Source organism: Amia ocellicauda, chromosome 3, assembly GCF_036373705.1.
Source record: "Amia ocellicauda isolate fAmiCal2 chromosome 3, fAmiCal2.hap1, whole genome shotgun sequence".
Taxonomy (NCBI): domain Eukaryota; kingdom Metazoa; phylum Chordata; class Actinopteri; order Amiiformes; family Amiidae; genus Amia; species Amia ocellicauda.
In genome coordinates this window covers 42,700,359-42,719,427 of record NC_089852.1, presented here as the reverse complement: position 1 = coordinate 42,719,427, position 19,069 = coordinate 42,700,359, and the positions used below count along the sequence as shown (strand labels likewise).

General features: G+C 45.2%; 1 protein-coding gene across 1 annotated transcript in view; it reads right to left on the bottom strand.

Moving 5' to 3' along the window:
* atm (ATM serine/threonine kinase) overlaps nucleotides 1-19,069 on the bottom strand; it is a 30,447-nt gene that overhangs the window by 5,250 nt on the left and 6,128 nt on the right. The window contains exons 15-54 of the mRNA XM_066699586.1: nucleotides 18,779-18,904; nucleotides 18,532-18,621; nucleotides 18,056-18,224; nucleotides 17,724-17,917; nucleotides 17,463-17,545; nucleotides 16,970-17,125; nucleotides 16,528-16,603; nucleotides 16,028-16,158; nucleotides 15,787-15,904; nucleotides 15,016-15,186; nucleotides 14,478-14,647; nucleotides 13,994-14,237; nucleotides 13,713-13,822; nucleotides 13,491-13,620; nucleotides 13,056-13,255; nucleotides 12,750-12,924; nucleotides 12,309-12,473; nucleotides 11,998-12,130; nucleotides 11,803-11,898; nucleotides 11,542-11,713; nucleotides 11,271-11,412; nucleotides 10,917-11,093; nucleotides 10,565-10,745; nucleotides 10,249-10,354; nucleotides 9,987-10,148; nucleotides 9,604-9,712; nucleotides 9,374-9,462; nucleotides 9,087-9,189; nucleotides 8,781-8,929; nucleotides 8,343-8,447; nucleotides 8,042-8,161; nucleotides 7,555-7,789; nucleotides 7,198-7,356; nucleotides 6,475-6,594; nucleotides 5,972-6,189; nucleotides 5,478-5,685; nucleotides 4,657-4,782; nucleotides 579-737; nucleotides 336-474; nucleotides 85-167 (exon numbers count right to left, since the gene is read on the bottom strand). Of these exons, the coding sequence (XP_066555683.1) occupies nucleotides 85-167; nucleotides 336-474; nucleotides 579-737; nucleotides 4,657-4,782; nucleotides 5,478-5,685; nucleotides 5,972-6,189; nucleotides 6,475-6,594; nucleotides 7,198-7,356; nucleotides 7,555-7,789; nucleotides 8,042-8,161; nucleotides 8,343-8,447; nucleotides 8,781-8,929; nucleotides 9,087-9,189; nucleotides 9,374-9,462; nucleotides 9,604-9,712; nucleotides 9,987-10,148; nucleotides 10,249-10,354; nucleotides 10,565-10,745; nucleotides 10,917-11,093; nucleotides 11,271-11,412; nucleotides 11,542-11,713; nucleotides 11,803-11,898; nucleotides 11,998-12,130; nucleotides 12,309-12,473; nucleotides 12,750-12,924; nucleotides 13,056-13,255; nucleotides 13,491-13,620; nucleotides 13,713-13,822; nucleotides 13,994-14,237; nucleotides 14,478-14,647; nucleotides 15,016-15,186; nucleotides 15,787-15,904; nucleotides 16,028-16,158; nucleotides 16,528-16,603; nucleotides 16,970-17,125; nucleotides 17,463-17,545; nucleotides 17,724-17,917; nucleotides 18,056-18,224; nucleotides 18,532-18,621; nucleotides 18,779-18,904 (5,799 nt within the window). The remainder of the gene's footprint in view (nucleotides 1-84; nucleotides 168-335; nucleotides 475-578; nucleotides 738-4,656; nucleotides 4,783-5,477; nucleotides 5,686-5,971; nucleotides 6,190-6,474; nucleotides 6,595-7,197; nucleotides 7,357-7,554; nucleotides 7,790-8,041; nucleotides 8,162-8,342; nucleotides 8,448-8,780; nucleotides 8,930-9,086; nucleotides 9,190-9,373; nucleotides 9,463-9,603; nucleotides 9,713-9,986; nucleotides 10,149-10,248; nucleotides 10,355-10,564; nucleotides 10,746-10,916; nucleotides 11,094-11,270; nucleotides 11,413-11,541; nucleotides 11,714-11,802; nucleotides 11,899-11,997; nucleotides 12,131-12,308; nucleotides 12,474-12,749; nucleotides 12,925-13,055; nucleotides 13,256-13,490; nucleotides 13,621-13,712; nucleotides 13,823-13,993; nucleotides 14,238-14,477; nucleotides 14,648-15,015; nucleotides 15,187-15,786; nucleotides 15,905-16,027; nucleotides 16,159-16,527; nucleotides 16,604-16,969; nucleotides 17,126-17,462; nucleotides 17,546-17,723; nucleotides 17,918-18,055; nucleotides 18,225-18,531; nucleotides 18,622-18,778; nucleotides 18,905-19,069) is intronic.

The window sequence follows — 19,069 nt, the reverse complement described above, 5'->3', positions numbered from 1 at the left end:
ACAGCCTGCCCTTCCCTGGAAAGACTATCCATTTTGTAGCTGTGCTGATAAGCTGGGCTGCTGTTACACTTCAACACAGTTTACCTTTATCTCCATTGTGGGGATAACAACATCATCCAGGTCCTTTATCCGAGTGATGGGCTGGTCTGCAGGAATAGGAATGCTCCCTGAGAGAAAAATTATAGACAAGAGCTAATGTGAATTTGACATTTGCAAGAAAGGCCGCATTGGAAAAAACAACATTACTTGATTGAATCATTCTTAATGCAGTTGATTCAAAATCTGATTAGGATTCTTCCGTCCTGAACAAGACGCCAGCTGCAGACAGTATTTACTCTTCTCGGTTTTGTAGGGGCTGGCGTCCATGTAGGCCAGTGTGATGTAGGCGTCACACAGAGATTCGATGCCCCGGATCATCTGTGCTTTCTCCTTCCTGATCTCATTGATGATCTTGAGGGCAACTTCAGACCGTTCCTGCAACATTCATTTTTTAAATTTATTTTGAAATGGCTTCAGTGATACAGGATTCGGTCACATCAATGCCTATATATCATGTAGGAAAAGCAGCACAAGCACACCTTGTCCAGCTGTGAGGTCTGTCGGGGGGCACTCTTAGTCATCCTGCTCCTCTTCAGCTGCTCCCGCCGGGTAAAGAACTCATCCTTGTTGGCGTTGACCAGCGCCAGGATGATGAAGAGGGTGTGGTGGGGGTGGTCCAGGGAGGTCCGACATATCAGCTGAACAGAGGCCGAGAGAGAGGCAGCAACCGTTTAAAGCACTGAAGCGATCTTTAAGAAGGCCAATAAAATGTTAAGTGTGGTACACCAGGGCAAGACAAACAAACAAACCAAAAAAAACTCAGGCTGCAAGACTGACAATCCAGGAGGTCAACTGAAATTAAACCGTTTCCCCAACCTTTAGGGGTACCCCTTGGGTTAATGCTGGATCTAAATAAATGCATCTGCCTAGTCCAGACCTGCCAACCCTAGACTTTTTTTCTTGAGCTGCACATCAGTGGCGTAAGCTAAAGATACTTAAAATTGTTGCGTGCGTATGCAAGAAGGCATCACACATGTTAGTTTTGTTTCCAACACTCAGACATGAGAGTGGAAAGTCAGAAGGTTTGAACAGAAGCGCCAAAGGCGCTACAACGTAGGCCAGGAGTATGGGAGCCACCAAGGGCCCCCTTTGGGGTCCATGGGTGAAGCCGTGGGGATTTCAAGGGGGCTTTGCCAGGCATTTCTGGCTATTTCATGAGGGTATCTGGCACTAGAATTATATAAAATAAGCAGTGAACCTAATCAAAATCAGCCCCAGAGCTTCATTCTGCGTCTGGTATTTTTATATTCAGTATTGGTAATACTCCATGTATACAGTGAGGGAAAAAAGTATTTGATCCCCTGCTGATTTTGTACGTTTGCCAACTGACAAAGAAATGATCAGTCTATAATTTTAATGGTAGGTGTATTTTAACAGTGAGAGACCGAATAACAACAAAAAAATCCAGAAAAACGCATTTCAAAAAAGTTATAAATTGATTTGCATGTTAATGAGGGAAATAAGTATTTGATCCCCTATCAATCAGCAAGATTTCTGGCTCCCAGGTGTCTTTTATACAGGTAACGAGCTGAGATTAGCTCGTTACCTGTATAAAAGACACCTGTCCACAGAAGCAATCAATCAATCAGATTCCAAACTCTCCACCATGGCCAAGACCAAAGAGCTGTCCAAGGATGTCAGGGACAAGATTGTAGACCTACACAAGACTGGAATGGGCTACAAGACCATCGCCAAGCAGCTTGGTGAGAAGGTGACAACAGTTGGTGCGATTATTCGCAAATGGAAGAAACACAAAATAACTGTCAGTCTCCCTCGGTCTGGGGCTCCATGCAAGATCTCACCTCGTGGAGTTTCAATGATCATGAGAACGGTGAGGAATCAGCCCAGAACTACACGGGAGGATCTTGTTAATGATCTCAAGGCAGCTGGGACCATAGTCACCAAGAAAACAATTGGTAACACACTACGCCGTGAAGGACTGAAATCCTGCAGCGCCCGCAAGGTCCCCCTGCTCAAGAAAGCACATGTACAGGCCCGTCTGAAGTTTGCCAATGAACATCTGAATGATTCAGAGGAGAACTGGGTGAAAGTGTTGTGGTCAGATGAGACCAAAATCAAGCTCTTTGGCATAAACTCAACTCGCCGTGTTTGGAGGAGGAGGAAAGACCCCAAGAACACCATCCCCACCGTCAAACATGAAGGTGGAAACATTATGCTTTGGGGGTGTTTTTCTGCTAAGGGGACAGGACAACTGCACCGCATTAAAGGGACGATGGACGGGGCCATGTACCGTCAAATCTTGGGTGAGAACCTCCTTCCCTCAGCCAGGGCATTGAAAATGGGTCGTGGATGGATATTCCAGCATGACAATGACCCAAAACACACAGCCAAGGCAACAAAGGAGTGGCTCAAGAAGAAGCACATTAAGGTCCTGGAGTGGCCTAGCCAGCCTCCAGACCTTAATCCCATAGAAAATCTGTGGAGGGAGCTGAAGGTTCGAGTTGCCAAACGTCAGCCTCGAAACCTTAATGACTTGGAGAGGATCTGCAAAGAGGAGTGGGACAAAATCCCTCCTGAGATGTGTGCAAACCTGGTGGCCAACTACAAGAAACGTCTGACCTCTGTGATTGCCAACAAGGGTTTTGCCACCAAGTACTAAGTCGAAGGGGTCAAATACTTATTCCCCTCATTAACATGCAAATCAATTGATTACTTTTTTAAAATTCATTTTTCTGGATTTTTTTGTTGTTATTCTGTCTCTCACTGTTAAAATACACCTACCATTAAAATTATAGACTGATCATTTCTTTGTCAATGGGCAAACATACAAAATCAGCAGGGGATCAAATACTTTTTTCCCCCACTGTACGTGTAATTATGGTATATTCGGTTTTGAGGGAGAGACAAAGTGGTTACTGTGTTGAGAACGAGTAATATGTGGAGACAATAAATTGTGTTTAACTATAGCCATCTGTTGTCGATTTAACAGGTGCATATAATTAAATTTCTGAGCTCTCTAAAAACTTGTTTATAGTTAATATTCAAGGAGATGCTTGTGCTTCAACGTGTCTCAATTTACGTGCTATCAACTCGTGTCTTCGGTCCCTGAATGTCTGTGCGTGACATCCACTCTGCATCGCTGTGACTGTGCCTACGGCGCTCTTCACATACCGGTCCACACAAGTACACATGAGATATAGATATTCTCGGTCCTCGTCGACCCCCCATTCCTAATTTTTGTAATCAATTGCCAATTTACTGCAAGTGATTAAGTGCTCCATAATGTATAAACATTGAGATGCTTTATTTCACGTGTAATCAATATACATTCAGCCAAGACTGTTAGAGCTCGACTTGCATCCCAGCACCGCAGCTGTGCATTGTGGTGTCCTGTATCTGACGTCAGAGACACGGAGCTTAATGAGCGACAGAGTGAAGGGCAGGGACGAGTGATGGTGGGATATTGTCTTTTCCATATTTCGAGCCTAGATTGGCTCTGCTCAGCGGGTTAATAACGTCAAGTGTGCAATATTTGTGCGTATTTTGGCGTTACAATGCGTACATGCTACGCAAAATGCATACAGGTTGGCAAGTCTGCTAGTCATCTGACCCTCAATGCATTTTTCAGCACATTTCATAGACAAAAAATGTTTTCTGTTAAAATGTTGTTTCCTGCTCAGTTTGCCTTATTCCATTATGCAACAAGTAAAGTAAACGGCACCGTCACCAGAACTGGCTGCAGTACAACAGCTCACTGGAAACACTGTTGTGCAAAATCAACACCCCAACGTCATGGCGACACCGGAGAAATTGAAACCACTGTGTCTATCGCACACCTAACAGAGCTGCTAACAAAGCCGTGCCAGGCACTACTGTGACACGACGAGAAAGTGTCACAATGAAATTCAAATAGAAAACTCACTGTGCGAAGAAAGAATGTTAACTCACTAAAATAAATATAATACACTGTTTAATAAGAATTGACATGGATATTATATTATTATTGTTATTATTACTTCTATTACCATTAATTTAATTTCTATTAATCTTTGTATCATAACATGTTTTGGATGCTAAGAATGAGGAAAGCGGATAGTTTTAACATGGTGCAGGACATTCTAATTAATATACGATTTTATACCAGCTATAATATATTAAATAATTTGAACTCTAAAAAATGCTGTTCTTTGCTCTTCATGTCTTATCATAGAGATGATGGCCAGAGAATACAAGTTGACTGTATTACACAGGCGACACTGACTGTGAACAATGGAGACCGTTCCTGAGGGGATGGGTGGGAAAGTAGACATCCTGTGCGAATGTTTGGAAGGTACATACAGAAGATAAGCAGAGATCTAAGGGATGAAGTGTCCCAAGAAGGTGCAAACCTGATTTCTGCCTAATTGTAACGGTAAACCACAAGATCCCTTCAGAAGGTGCAATGAAACAAAGACCAGAGGGCCGACACAGTGAGGGGGGCAGTTCACCTGGGATTCAATGATTCAACCTGAGAGCTTGGAGACAATAGAAGCCCGGAAGCAGTTGGATATTTCAGGTGACGAACAGTTCAAGGCCTGCAGTGTCCACGAGCCTTACCTCGTTGAGAACATCATGGAATCCTATACCCCCCACTGCTCCCCCGGGCACCCGTGTGCCCATACGTGCTGCCAGCTGGTACATCAGGGGCAGGAACTTGTAGGATGGGATCTTTTTTACACCTCCCTATGATTGAGAGGAAGTACAGTGAAAACAAAAGGAAGAGAATCCTTCATGTTAAAGCAGTCGAATCCTCATGGGACAATGGGGGGGGCTTGCTTTAATGCATTGTGGATGTGAATGAGTTCTTACAGAGGACAGCCCTTTCACAGCGCACATCAATAGCTAATTAGCGTCTTCCTAATCTAATGAAGCTGGTTAACTGGTCTCCAGCTGTGCTCTTCTGTTTTACCTCTGCTATTCTAGAAGGCATTGCCCCCTAGTGGCCTTGGGAAAGTTAATTCCTGGTTCTGAAACCTTTTGGAAGCACCACGTCATGCAAATCTAGGCCTTGAAGTCCCAGGGCTATCAAATCTGCTATTTAAGCCTTGATATTGAGAAGCTTTATAACAGAAAAGTCAAACAAACTTCAGAATGGTATTAGTATGAACCCAATACCCCAATCAAGTCTGCCATGTCTTCAGCATGAGTAAATCAATTACCACGAGTTAGTGTAAACCCTTACAGTAGTTCAGTGCCTTTTTTCAGGTCTCATATCAGCTGCACAATCATAGAAACAGAGATGCAAACATGACCCTACAGTTCTTGTGGATTTAAAATTGGAAGAATATGCGCAATCATAAAAAACAATCATGCTTATAAAAATGTGAAATGTTAAAAAATGTTTCAGTGTCTTCCTTCAGACCCGCCCTACTACCTACCTTCATCATATCGTTGACCTCCCTGACGTCTGAGTTCTCCAGCCACAGAGAGCACAGCCGGAACACCCACATGTCGTGCCCCTCCCCCAGCTGGAGGCACTTGATGTAGTTCTCTACAGCCTTGCCCAGGAAGCGCCGGCGGTCACTCTGCAGGTTGGCTAAGGCCTTCTCATCCAGTTCCAGCTCCCGCTGCACCTTCACCGTGTACCTGCAGAGGCAAGGATCCCCATTGGTGACTCAACCCGCAAGGGGCAATGTCATTTACTTAATCCCCTAAATATTTTGCAGCTCATGATTCCAACCCGAGATAATAAAATTACGCCTGAGCAGTCAAGAAGCTTAAACTTGTTATTTGTTTTCATATCATGATATTGGCACACAGACACTCTCTCTCTCTCTCTCTCTCTCTCAACTGGGCTAGGTTTTCCATTCTTCTAATGCGATTGTCCCGTCCTTAACAGCACCCAGAAGGCTTAACCTGTCTGCATGCTTACCTGTTGTTCATGACCTTGTGTTCCCTCATCAAGTCCACCTCCTGCTTGGCCTTCTCCAGCAGGGCCTGTTTGTTCTCAAACTCCGAGGACTTCATGTAGTTGACGATGCTCTGGTACTGCGCGTCGGAGAAGCGGGCGAGCGCCAGGAAGGCCTCCATCTTCCCGCTCTGCAGATGGGCGTCGCTACCGCCCGTGTAGTCCTCTATGACGTCCACCGCCTGCCGGAGACACGCAGGTCAACACACAGGACCCTGGCTTACTACAGCAACTGCCTTTTGACTTCGAAAGCATCACTGTTGAAGGACTCTCTTCACAACAAAACTATTTAAACTAAACGTTCCATAGTTTGATAGTAAACTACAATATTTATCATAATATTACTACTACCACCACTATGATTTATCAGAGAAGTGGAGGGAAAAAATATAATTGGACTAGGCACTACCAGAACCCAGTCCTTAGTACTGAGGGAGTTTTAATAGAAATACACAAGGAAGCTTTACCCTCTCCAAGTATTTCTCCAGAATGACGCCGGGGCTCTCCAGGCAGGTCTCTGCCAGCCAGTTTCCACACAACCTCAAACACTCAGCAAACACTGGCACCAGGCTGGGGTTAAAGGTCACCTGCCCAGATCAGGGAAAAGGAATGCAATCTCTTACATGAGGTCACCCTTCAAATGGATACTGGAACACAAGGGTAACAATCCAGTGTTTGTGGCATAATTCACATATAAAGGCCACAGTTCTGTAGTTACAGGCTTTTCCTCGAAGGTAACAGTATAATAAACCAGTGTCAGGCAGCCATTTGGTCATAAGACTTTGTTTTTCTGTGTAAGTCATGTGAGTAAGAGGGTCCTGGCAGTCCTGAGGCACAATAACAGTGAACTTGTTATTTAATGTATAATAGCTTGGTTCAGAAGGAGTGGAACTGTGCTGTATTCATTTTACAAAAAATAAAGACATATTACATTTGAGAATGTGTGTAAAGTGATGTACTGTAATTGGTTCAGCAATTGCAAAATGTTACTTCCAGGACACATAGATACCTAGAAATATGTTCCCAAAATATTTGTGGGGGGAAACGTTGCATATCGAGGCGAGACATCCTGCTACTGATGGATGCTTTCAGTTACCTGGCTGAGCGGGAAATTCCAATTCTCAAAATTAAGAATATGTTTTAGTTTGACGTTTTGACTTACAAAGGCAGATCAGCGGAGGGACTCTCACCTCATCGCTTAGCGTCTCGATCATCTGTCTCAGGATGCCCAGCGACAGGCTCTGCTCCTTCATAGCCCAGAAGACCTGCGCTTCCTCCAGCTGCCACAGGGCCACGCTGCCCCCGGCGCTGCTGTGCTGCTTGATGTGGAACACGGCCCGCTCTGCGAGCTAGGACACACAAAAACACAAAGACACAAAGACAGTCAGGTCACACAGGCACACAGAGGCAGGCCATCATAATGCCATAGCAATGCAAAACAAAACAACTGTAAACTGATGTCTTGTGGAAAAGGGAAAGGCTAGGAAAACTAATAGAAACAGAATATATGTGGTCCAGGAGCACAGTGGAGGTGCGTGATCGAGTACCTGTGTGTTGCCGGCAGTCCTGGCCAGTTTGCACAGCTCCATGAGGTGAGAGGTGAGGGCTTTACGCAAGTAGTCTTTGCCATCCCCCTCCCCCTCCTGCTTGATCAGGGTCTCCTGCACGGTGGTGCGCAGGGCCATGATGGGCTCATGGAAGCTGAAGTCGCTGTCGGAGAGGAGCTGGGAGTGCTGCTTCCAACTGTTGTACACCTCGCCGAGCGCCTGGTCTGTCAGGGGCCTGCAAAGAGGAAAACATTGAGCTGCCTTGACCGTTCCACGACATTAGGCAACATCTACAAAGGTCGTATCCTGTGCAAACACTTAACAAGGAGTTAATCCCATAATGCACTGTGAAGAGCAGTGGAAGGGAGGGTCCTATTCATAGTTTTATTTAATTGTATTTATAGAGCTTACGTTGACTTTGTTAAGCGATACCCAAATACCTGGAAGACTTACGAAACCCCAAAATAACTGGAATCGGTTGAATCACCTGGAGAACAGCTGGCCCACACTCTCCAGCTCGCTGATCCTCTGCAGGTTACACAGAGCAGGGTAGAGCGAGGAGACGGCCTCCAGACCCCCCCGGCACAACTCCCTCACCTCCCGCTCCCTGCACAGAGACAGAGAGGAGAAAAATCACCCTGACATTTTAGCGCACACATGTGTAACAGGGTTGGACTGGGCTTAATAACTGGAGCAGGACTGAGGATTGGGATAGGGTTAGGGTGAGGGTGAGGCTGAGGCTGAGGAATGGGGTCTGAGTTAGGGATGGGAGTTTAGTCAGGTCCTACCTGGCGTATTTCAGACTCTGGTGGAAGGCCGAGAGTTCTTTATCCCTTAAAGCCTGCAGAGCACAGTACACTGACTCATGGAAACCAGGGTCTGTACTTTCATTCCTGAAACACAGTAACAGCCGCAAATGAAACGCATGCTCACATTATCCTTGCATCACTTTTTTGGGCATTCACACTCAAGCACTGGTTTGTAGTTTCTAGTACACAAGTTTCTAGTGCCACCAACTGGCAAGACTGAGCATCAGAAAACGTTTTTTTAACTCTCCCTTCAGAGAAATCCCTTCTTAATTGTAACCATATCCAGCCTTGCTTATCTTCAGACATCTATTGTGCTTAAGCTTTAAGACCAAGCATGGGGAGCTATTGAAGATTATAAACAAACTACCAAAACAAACCCTGCTATTATTTCTAAATCAGTGCACACTAGTCCTTCACCTCTCTGCGGGCACACAGTCCCACTGCGTGTTTCTCCAGGCAGCCTGAAATCTCATCTCCCGCAGCTCAGCGCTGCCCTCTGCACCGTCGCCGTCCAGCCCCCGCAGGTACGTCAGCAGCGTGCCGCACAGGCCGAAGTTCTGCAGCGCCTGGGAGAGAGGGCACGCCATCAGGGTTAGGGGAAGAAGAGAAAAAGAGTTGCACTGAAAAGGACAATTTGTCAGCATTACTGGTCATATTTATTCTACAACTTTTTTTTTTTTTTTTTTTTTTTTTTATTTATCCCCCTGTACTTCCATTGCTTACCTCAATTATCCCCACTTGCCGTGTAACATCTGGCAGGTTGGAATGAAGGTCATAGGATGTAAGAGCTCGTCCCCACATAGCTTCATGTTCATAAATTCGTATTCTGTGAAAAGGGTACTTCATTTACTTCAGCACCTTAGTAAAAACACCCAAGGCCAGTTCTAAATGTTTTAATTCATGCATTGTATTACTTCCAATTAAAAAACATTAATTTAGGTGAACAGGATGGTGCTACAGTTGTGGTTGGTGCTGCTCAGCTGGGAAACTGAAGAGAACAGGAGTTTTACCTGGTGAGAGGATGAAGCATCTCCCCCCCCCCACATCCATATAGACTGTCAGGCTCTCCAATGCTTCTGTACACCTCAATCAGGAGGTCCTGCAGGAGTCACAACAGGATAGGAGCAGTTAAATCACTGGACGCTTAACTTAGTATTTATGAGGTAATCTGCAGCAGCTAAATCATTTAAAAATCTTTGCTGGGGTGAAAAAAACAACATCACTCACTCGGATGGGTTACCTGTAAACTTATGCCAGTGTCCTCCCTGCTCTTCTCACTTAGGTTGGCGATGGTTAAGGTCTGGCTCGTCTCCTCAAACGCGATTCTCCGGGACGCTCGGGATGAGGTCCTGATGGTAGAGATTTACAGTCAGCTACAGTGAAGAGGAACTCGGTAAAGAGGAACAAGACTTCAGCAGCACGCGGAACTGAACATGCTCCAGGGGAAAAAAGGGCATTAACACAAAACACGTTAGAACAAAAACAACTGTGAAAACAAACTGGGTGATCTTAACAGCTGTTCACAAAGGGAACAAGGTTTCCCCACGCCCTCTAACAGCCAAATGGGAAAACAAAGATTAATTAACATAAAATACCCCCCTTTGTTCTCGTGTCCAGTAGTACCTGTTGTTCTGTTCTTGGTTTGATTTGATCTTGTCCACATAGATCTCAGCGTACAGCAAGGCAGTGAAGGGAGCCGAGCAGCACTGGGCCGCCCGAGCCACCTCCAGGTAGTTCAGTTCCAGCCAGAAGTTAGAGTCACAGACCGTCCCGTAGCTGGTGACGCTACAACAGGGAAACAAACAAGAATATTTAGATAGGAAGCCTTTACTGTATATACATACACACACAATAGTCATGGTGTGTTTGTTATCACTATACAAACCCTTCTGCCTGAATCGGTCTCTTCTGTCGCCTTAAATAATCAATGACGGCCAGCATTGTTCGTAAAGAAGATTTATCCAGATTCCCGAAGCTTGGGCTCTCCGTCTCTGTTGGCAAAGAGGGACAGATATGAATATCCTCAAACCAAACAGTTCAAACACATAAAGGGGGTTAGAAACAAAGCATTGGGCAAGTGTGTGGAAAAAGTGAATACATTCAGGTGTATGGTACATTTGAAGCAAGACTTGTTTCTTGTTGGTGGAGGGATTGGAGTCAGTGTTGAAGCAAGGGTAGGAGGGTGCTTTTTCCTTGCTCACCAGAGTCTGTGAGGGCTGGCGTGGTGGACCGGCTGGAGACGGAGGCTGCCCTGGAGCAGGCGGTGAAGAAGGCCTGGACGTGGCTGGACAGCAGGGTCCTCCAGGAGCTGTCAGCATCGTCACGCAGCAGCATATCGTGAATAAAGAGAGGCAGCACCGTCTGGCAGAAATCCGTCTTAACCTGAGATGACACAGACGCACTACATCACCGCACTGACGCCAGACCTTTGAATTGAATGTGCGTCTAGTTAAAAAGATTGGCGGTTTGAAGGGCTTTGAGTCACTCGAGTGTCCTGCCCTGGATCATGACAGGCGAGACGAGACAGTGAAGAAGAGAGGCCCGGAGAGTCACCTGACACAGGGGTCCAGACAGCTGCAGCGCCTCACTCCGCACCCCTCCACTGTCAAGAAGCGCCATGCACAGCCTCTTGAGCCAGAATTCATGGTGACCACGCTGAGGGACCCACAGCTCAGCATTTTCCAGCAGATCCACTGCCTTCAGGTTCTCCTCCACACTCCCCGCTGGAGGCTACACAAGACAAACACACACAACACTTGTAAAGAAATGGGTGTTTTAACATGCCATTTTCTTTCGTAAAGGACTAGTTTGCAACAGTTTTTGCAATAATTTGTATACATTCTCTCGGTAACTTCTGTCAGTACCTCTTTCTGAAGATGAAGCCCTGCGGGGCCTGTGAGAACTTACCTTCTTTTTTGATGATCGGAATGGATTGAAGTACATCAGCATGGGGTCATTACTATTTCGATATTCCTCCCAAAACTTGGCACCCGTTTGAGTGGCTAATATGTCCTTCAGACAAAGGACAGCTGCAGAGCGTACCTCAATACTATAAAACACAAAGAGTTGCAAAACACCACATATATTCATTATTTAGCCCCGTCATGGAAACCAAGTTCAACGCTTGCGACAATCATAAATCGTCTGGAAAGGGAGAAATGTGAGCCAATGCTCTTACCATCGGTCCATCAGTGCCGTGTTGATGGAGTTCAGGATGACGAACACGCACTGGAACTCCCGGTCGTGGAAGAGCTGCCCTGCTCTGAAGGTGACCTGATCCTTCTTGTGCAGAAGGGCGATCGTGGAGAAGTCCACTGGGCCCAGTTCTCCCAGACACCTCCCAGCAGCCTCTGCACAGAAAACACACCAACAGATTTGTAAAGAACGATCTCCCAGTTCACAGGCCTCTCTTTCCTCTGCCATCAAAGGCTTCCCCTACCTAAAATATCTCTTCCTCCCAGGTGGTCGACAGCCAGCTTGGAAAGCTGCAGGAGGTTCATGACCAGCTTCACCAACACACTGTCCGTAGGGTCATCTACATCAAAGAAACAGGGATAAGTCTGGGCATGATCACTTCAATTCCACCGTCCATGATAAGGAGGCTTGTGTTCTTAACAACAGAGGAATCCCCAACCTTGGCACTCTTTCAGCAGCTTCCTCATCTGCTCCTTGTTGGTCTGCAGCTGCCATTTCAGGTCCTTCAGCCCCTCAAGTCGAGTCAGTGGAAGAGAGTCACTTGACGACACCGACAGGAAGTGGTCGATCTCCTGTGGAAGGTAACAAGGTAACAAACAAGGAAGATAACATGTTTAAATATTTAATATAAATAGACTGAAACACCTGACCTGGGTGTTTGGCTGGATTAGGATGATCTCGTCCTTGAGTAGCAAGATAATGTAATACACTCTGAACTTTTGTTAAACCTGTTTGTCAGGGGAGCCATACCTCTCTCAGAGAGAAGGCTCCTCTACTGTACTTGAGCTTTTGCTGCGTGGCCCTCAGCTCTCTGAAGGCTGGCCGGTCGGGGAACGGCTCCAGCAGCTGGATGGCTCTCTTCAGGTGTTTGTTGTCCTGGTTGTCCACCACAAGGAACTTCAGCAGGCTCAGAACCTGAGCATTCAAGGCAAAAGTCAAAGAAGATGATACATGTTCACATTGACATTTTAATTTTCAAAACAATTAATCAGGAACACTAAGAGTTATGACAGAATTATGACAGTATTTCTCAGGATTTGTGAAAGTAGTAGTAAGTAGTGCAGTAGGTAGTAAACTCCAAAATTTAATTTCTACAACCCCAAAAACTTTACTGCTCATAATTATGTGATGTGATATTGTGGATTGGGTTGGCGCTGACTATGTCCAGGCTGATGTTGTTCTGTCTCTCACCTGTTGGCAGATCTGTGGCTGATCCGTGACCAGCGCAGTGAGAGTTCCCACAATGACTTGCAGGTGGCTCTCCAGCGCGTCCTCACAGAACTGCACGGCCGTCTGGCACACAGAGGTCAGCAGGTCACAGCACAGAGAGAAGCTGCGGGTCGACACCTCATCCAGCTTGGCAGGTCTACGGTGGGGATGGAATTCAGTGAGATAAACAAGACTGTACATTTTCATATTTAGTTTCTATATCCTGATGTAATTGTTGCTAATATTACAAAAGAACCCTTTCCAAGTGGAACTAACTTGACCCTTGACCTGCTGTTGATGTTGTGAATGAGTGTGTAGATGACATCTCGCAGCACAAAAGCCCAGGCCCCGCCCAGGCCATCTTTAACCTCCTTCAATAGGAGGTTGACAAAAAGGTGGTACATCAGATGGATCCTATGTTGTTCGTAGGAATTGGTCGTCTCTGACGCCTCCTTGCAAATCGCAAAGAGGATCTTCTGGATCGAAATCTGCGAACAGACAGAGGAGAGCATACTGTTCAGATGTGTGGCAGGGACTAGGAAAGCAACATTGTGTAATCATATGCCAACTGCCTATAAAAAACACCTAAAAGCTACTGATGTGGGAGTTATTTATGTCTAATTCATATGTTCTACACCTCAGATTAATTTTGGTTGCATTTGATATACAATAATGTGAAACTGTAACCGAAAGCACAAGCCAGCGCTTCAGAGAGAAATGTACCGGGTTCTTGGAGAGAATCGCCACCAGGGATCTGGGGTTGTTGGTGCTGTGGCACTTGCTGAGGTAGTCCAGTGTGGCTTTTATCACGTATGAACTGAAGTATGGTGGATTGGGAGCAGGATCCAATTCCCTAAAAATAAAAAACAACAACAGCACTCAGATATACTAAACATGTAAGCCATGTCCTGTCTAGTGACTGTGTCTACCTGTACCTGTGCTTACCCTGTAAACCTGCCAAGGTCTCCTGCCTCCTCACTGTCTCCCTCATACAGAGTCTTCAACAGTTCCACCACTATCTCGGGCAGGTTGCTGTGAATCAAACAGTCAATTTTCTGAAAAAAAAAAAATCAGTTTCAAATGATGAAAACAATCCTGGTATAGCAATGATTCATACATCAAAACACCTGCTTCACACCCAGACATAAAGAGCTGCTTTGATCCAGCGTTCCAGTGAGTCATGGCTCAAGTCACACAGAAATGGAGTTAGAGAAGTAAAGACCCACCTGCTTTCCCAAACAGCTGTTGTCCTTCAGTAGATCATACACCTTGGAAGCCTTCTCTCTCTGGTGGGCGGTGTCCACACCCTGCCCTGGAAGAGCAAAATAGGGCAGGATGTTCACCATGATCTTGGGGAAGCAGTCGGCCAGCAACTCCTTCCAGTCCTTCCCAATCTGCCTCCCGACGGACTTCACTTGGTCAAAATCATCACGGAAGACCAGGTGTGGTACGAGAACATTGTAGCAGGACCTTAATGATAATAACACAAGTAAGAAGGAGAATACACTGATAAGCCTATTTTCACATTTCACACTTTTTATAATTTTTAATGATTCATCTTTTGACACTTTGAGGCAACTGTGATACAGGAAAATATTTCGAGTTTTAAGGAGGTTTGGGTTACAGGCATTGACTCATGCCGCCAACACTGCTAATCTGAGTATAACCTTAGCATGATGGCTGGTCTCCTTGCATCAGAGCATGCTTTACCTGTAAAAGTCCTGCAGCGAGGGGTAGTTGAGCAGGATGTATGGGAATGACGAGAGGCTGTATTCTTCGTCTTCCTGCCTCAACCACTCAGTGACAAGGTAGTGCAAATGGGAACTCACAAAGCTCTCTGCAGTTCTGTAGCTCAAGGTCCTGGAAATGACCTGCAGAACCTGTTTGGATGCAAAAATCAATCCATGAGGATTAAAACCCAATACATTTGTTTCTCAATATTACCAAATGTTCACTACCTATTCCCAATAGTTTCCTATAATCCAGCATTCCCTCCTCATTTGTTGTATATACTAATTTGTTTGATTTTTTTATTTATTTAAAAAATGTTAATGGTGCCTCGACTAAACGACTGATCTGGAGTGGAGTGGAGAGATAAAAGCCAAGCAAGAACATTTTAGAGGGAGGGAAAGCAAAACAAAGACGACAACAACACTAACAGCTGCATTGAGACGAGCCACAGAAACAGATCAAAAGGAGGATGGTGTGGGAGTCCATGTGCACATTGTACCAAACACCCAGTCCTTGCCTTTTTAACAAGCTCCACCCCGATTGTGTTCTCCTTGTAGGATTGGAACAGTGCGAACAGGGCCTGCTTCTCACAGACAGGGCTGCAACACAGGACCACCGCGATGCTCTTCAGCAGGGCGGCTGTGCGGTTAAACTTCTCGTCCTGAAGCTCCTCTGGCATCCTGCCTCTCTGAAACACACACACGGTCAAGAGCGGGACACTTTTAATGCCCTGCAGCTGACGAAGCAGTACGGAAACCCATTGTCTTTGTGAACTAGAAATATCTTTGTTCCCAACAAAGTGAAGCACAGATGTTACCATCTTCCCTGTGCTGGCATATGCTCTCAAGACAAAGGCTGGGTTTAAATCAAAACTTTGACCCACCCGCTAATAGAAAACTACAGAACTGTATTCAGTAGCATCTTCATTTTTAGTAAGATGCCACTTTCATCTGATTATAAATGTAACCACTATGATGTACAGGTTTGTAGTTTTCTATTAGTAAGTCAAAGTTTTGATTTAAGTCAACAAAAAAAATCAAACAGTAACAAAAAAATAAACAAGAAAATACAGCATATCAGTGGTCCAGAACCCTGGTCCTGCAGGTCCACAGTGTCTTCAGGGTACCATTACACCCAAGCTCTTAATTCAGCTCATTATTCTCTCAACAGTCACTGTCCTGGGTTCTGAGAATGTTCTGTGAGTTCTGTGGCCCTACAGGAGCAGGTGTGGGGACCTCACCCGTTTCTGTACATTACTGGAATTGGGCCATTGTTCTGAAAATCCTACCGGGATTCTCATTCCCTCTTGTGCTTTCAGGTACACGTTTTCAAAGGCACTCTGCTGAAGTTTCAGAGGAAGCATTTTCGTCTTCCCTGGGCCTTGTGTCAGCGTCTCCTGAAACAACCTGTAAGGACACAGAGAGGCAAACATGATCATACTGTCCAGGAGATGACCTTGCCTGGGGTGGTGTCTTGGCATGTCCATTGTGGACACATACATGCACAAATCACAGCAAGACGGGACTAACCTGTCCACCGACAAGGCCGCCAACATGCGGACGTGGTGATGGGAGTCGGCCAGGTGGGGCGGAAGGGCGGCGGCCACAGACAGCTCCTCGTCTTTCACCTCAAGGATGGCCCACTGGGAGCGAGGGTCCCCCTGCCCAGGAGAAAGAGAAAAAGAGCATCAGCTGCAAGAGACACTCTGGTACTGTGGTTTTATTCTCACATGGGTTTGTAAGTTTTGTTTTAAAAAAGCACAAACAACTTATCTAATACTGCATTCATTGTTTACAAAACAAAAGTCTACATGCAATAAAAGCTGCTTTAATTTACCATTAGAACCCTGACATTTTTTTTTTCTCAATAAATTATTATAAAATTATATATAATTATTATAAAAATTGATTACGGCACACTCTCACATACTAAAATACGCATAGTAAAACAGTACAGCTAATTGATAGCTAAAGTGGTTCTCTGAATATTGCTGAAGCAGTTGAAGTTTTAGTAAAAAAAATGTACTAACCTCCAGCAAGGCAACCAAGCATTTGACTAAGGCAGCTCTCACTGACGCTGTGCACTTTCCAGTTCTGCCGAGGAGACTGGAAGCAAAAATGTCGTTTTAGGGAAACATTTTTCAGACACTACAGTACAGTAGTAGATAACAAAAACAGATTATGAAAGGTAGGCACAGAACTACCCAATTTAGATTAAAAAGATTTTCTAAGGATTTCACAGTAAAAGGAGTTTAGACACGGAAAATAATGCTTCTTTGGGGAAAAAGGGTTTTCAATCACTTTACTGACCATTCACATGGATCCTCAAGACATGCCGTACTGTATTAAGGGTACTAAACCGCTAACCATGAGGTCATTAAATGTACCAGTGGAATACCAATGATTGATCTCACAGAAAAAAGGCATCATCTTCCACCAACAGCCTAACAGAGTAAAGTAAAGTAGCCTTACCAAAAGCCTGAGATCACTTTGATCAGAGCCCCCCGGACGTGTCTCATGTCGTCTGTCTGGTCGTGGGCTCTGCTCACGCTGTAAATGGTGGGCAACAGCCCCAGCAGGATGGTGGCACAGACCTCCTGGTCCCGGTGGTACAGGGAGCACAAATCACTGCCAAGCACAGGGGAGACCTGGGGTTAGGCTGGCTGTCTGTCCCACTCTTGGGTAGCATGAATAATATGTCAGCTGCTTGCCTTTGTCATAAGTTTACTTATCTTGCATAGCATGTGTTTCTCTGTTATTGTCTTGCTTTGCATTGTTCTTTATTCAGCTTAATAACTGTTCTGGCTGAAGCTTTACTGTGTTATCGGACTAAAATGCAAATTGCTGAGAGTCTAAATCCATTCCCCTGCAGACATCCTAGAGGCACTGAGACAGATTTCTGAAGCCCTGACAACCCGCAAATGGCCAATGAAAGACTGAATGAGGGAGAAACCATTTTCCTTACGCCAGAGGTTTGAGCAGGAAGTCGAAATCTTCAGCCGTTAAAGAAGTGTTTTTTGCTGGCAGCTCCTTCAGCAGTGTCAGGTACTGAAAACCGCAATGAAAAAAAAAATCACAAAATGAGTCTTCTTACATCACAAAACCTGTGCTGTCATGTCTTTGCCTGGGGTTAGATCATTTTTGCAATTCAACCTGGAGTTAGCAGCACATGCACCAAGCACAATTTTGCAATACATCCCTTCCTGACAAACTTCAGCCTGCTTACCAAGTGAAGATGCAGGGGTTTATTGCTGTCAGTCATGTTGAGAAGCAGCAGTAATTTCCGCCTGAACTCCACAGGTCTGAATGAAAGCCCGTGCATGTATTCAGATGAAGCACACAGACACAGAAACTTCACGACGGAAAGGAAGGTGAAATCCTGCTTGGTCAAGTGCTCTTCGGCCAGTGCACTCTTGGCACCTGTAGGACAAGCACAGGGCCAGATTTAATAAGCTCTTGCCTCTTTGCACGAAATTACACAACAACATGCTGGTTTCAAGTGTTCAGAAGCAACCACAGATCCACAGTCCACCAATTAACTAAACGGACTCCATCTACCTGTGCCGTACTGTACGTCACTGTTGTCATTGCTATGAAGGAAATCCGTCTTTTTGCTGCTGTGCGCCCCGTCGGCATCATCAAACAGGTCGATGTCCCCCTGGTGATCCACCTGCATTCTGTTCACCTCCAGAATGTCTTCTGTGTGATCCCTCCCAGAGTTGGTCACCTGCAGATTAAAACATGTCAGCACACAGACCCTCCTGCTCAATGCACACAAGCTGAACATCAGAGATAAAAATCGAATTTGCAGGCAATTGGACTAATTTGTATAACATTATGAATGAGGATCTGCAAATTCTTTATATTAGTTATGTAACTTGTTTATATTTTTAAACTAACACAATAAACGATTACCATCCAGTGCTGTTTGCCGTTCTGTCTCTTTTGTAAAATGTGGGTAAGAGGCGAGGCAGAAAACATAATTATAGCCATTTTGCATAAAAATAACCTGTCTAAATTTAGTCGTGGCTTACCAGCACTTTACAGATTTCGGAAAGTTCATTGAGCAATGTTGACGACAGGAGTCGCAGGAAAAGGTTGCATGAGATCAGGCTCATGTTGTCCTGTAACAAGAGCAGGTCAAGAAGAACATGAAGAACCATATAATGCAAAGCTGTCCTATTCAGTTCCAGCTGCTAACAATATTAATGAGGGGTTACAGTTTCTCATACAGGTCCATAAATAAGATCCAGCAGGCACCACACACAATGAGCACAGTACCTCAGTATGTCTGTTGAGGCAGTTTATGCATTGTCCCATAATGGTCCTGAGGGTGGAGAGATTCGAGGCCTCTGCTGTCTTACTCCTCACTGTGGAGATGTACTCACTTACGTGCTGCACCAGGGACTGCACAACAAAGCACAACCAATGTATTTATTTATATTGTATCCTCCCACTACACTATCTCATAACTTCTTACAGCAGATGAAATTACATTACAATACATTAAATAAGCAGACGTAATATACATGCGTAAGGAAATACACAACACCTGAAAGTACCAACTAAAAT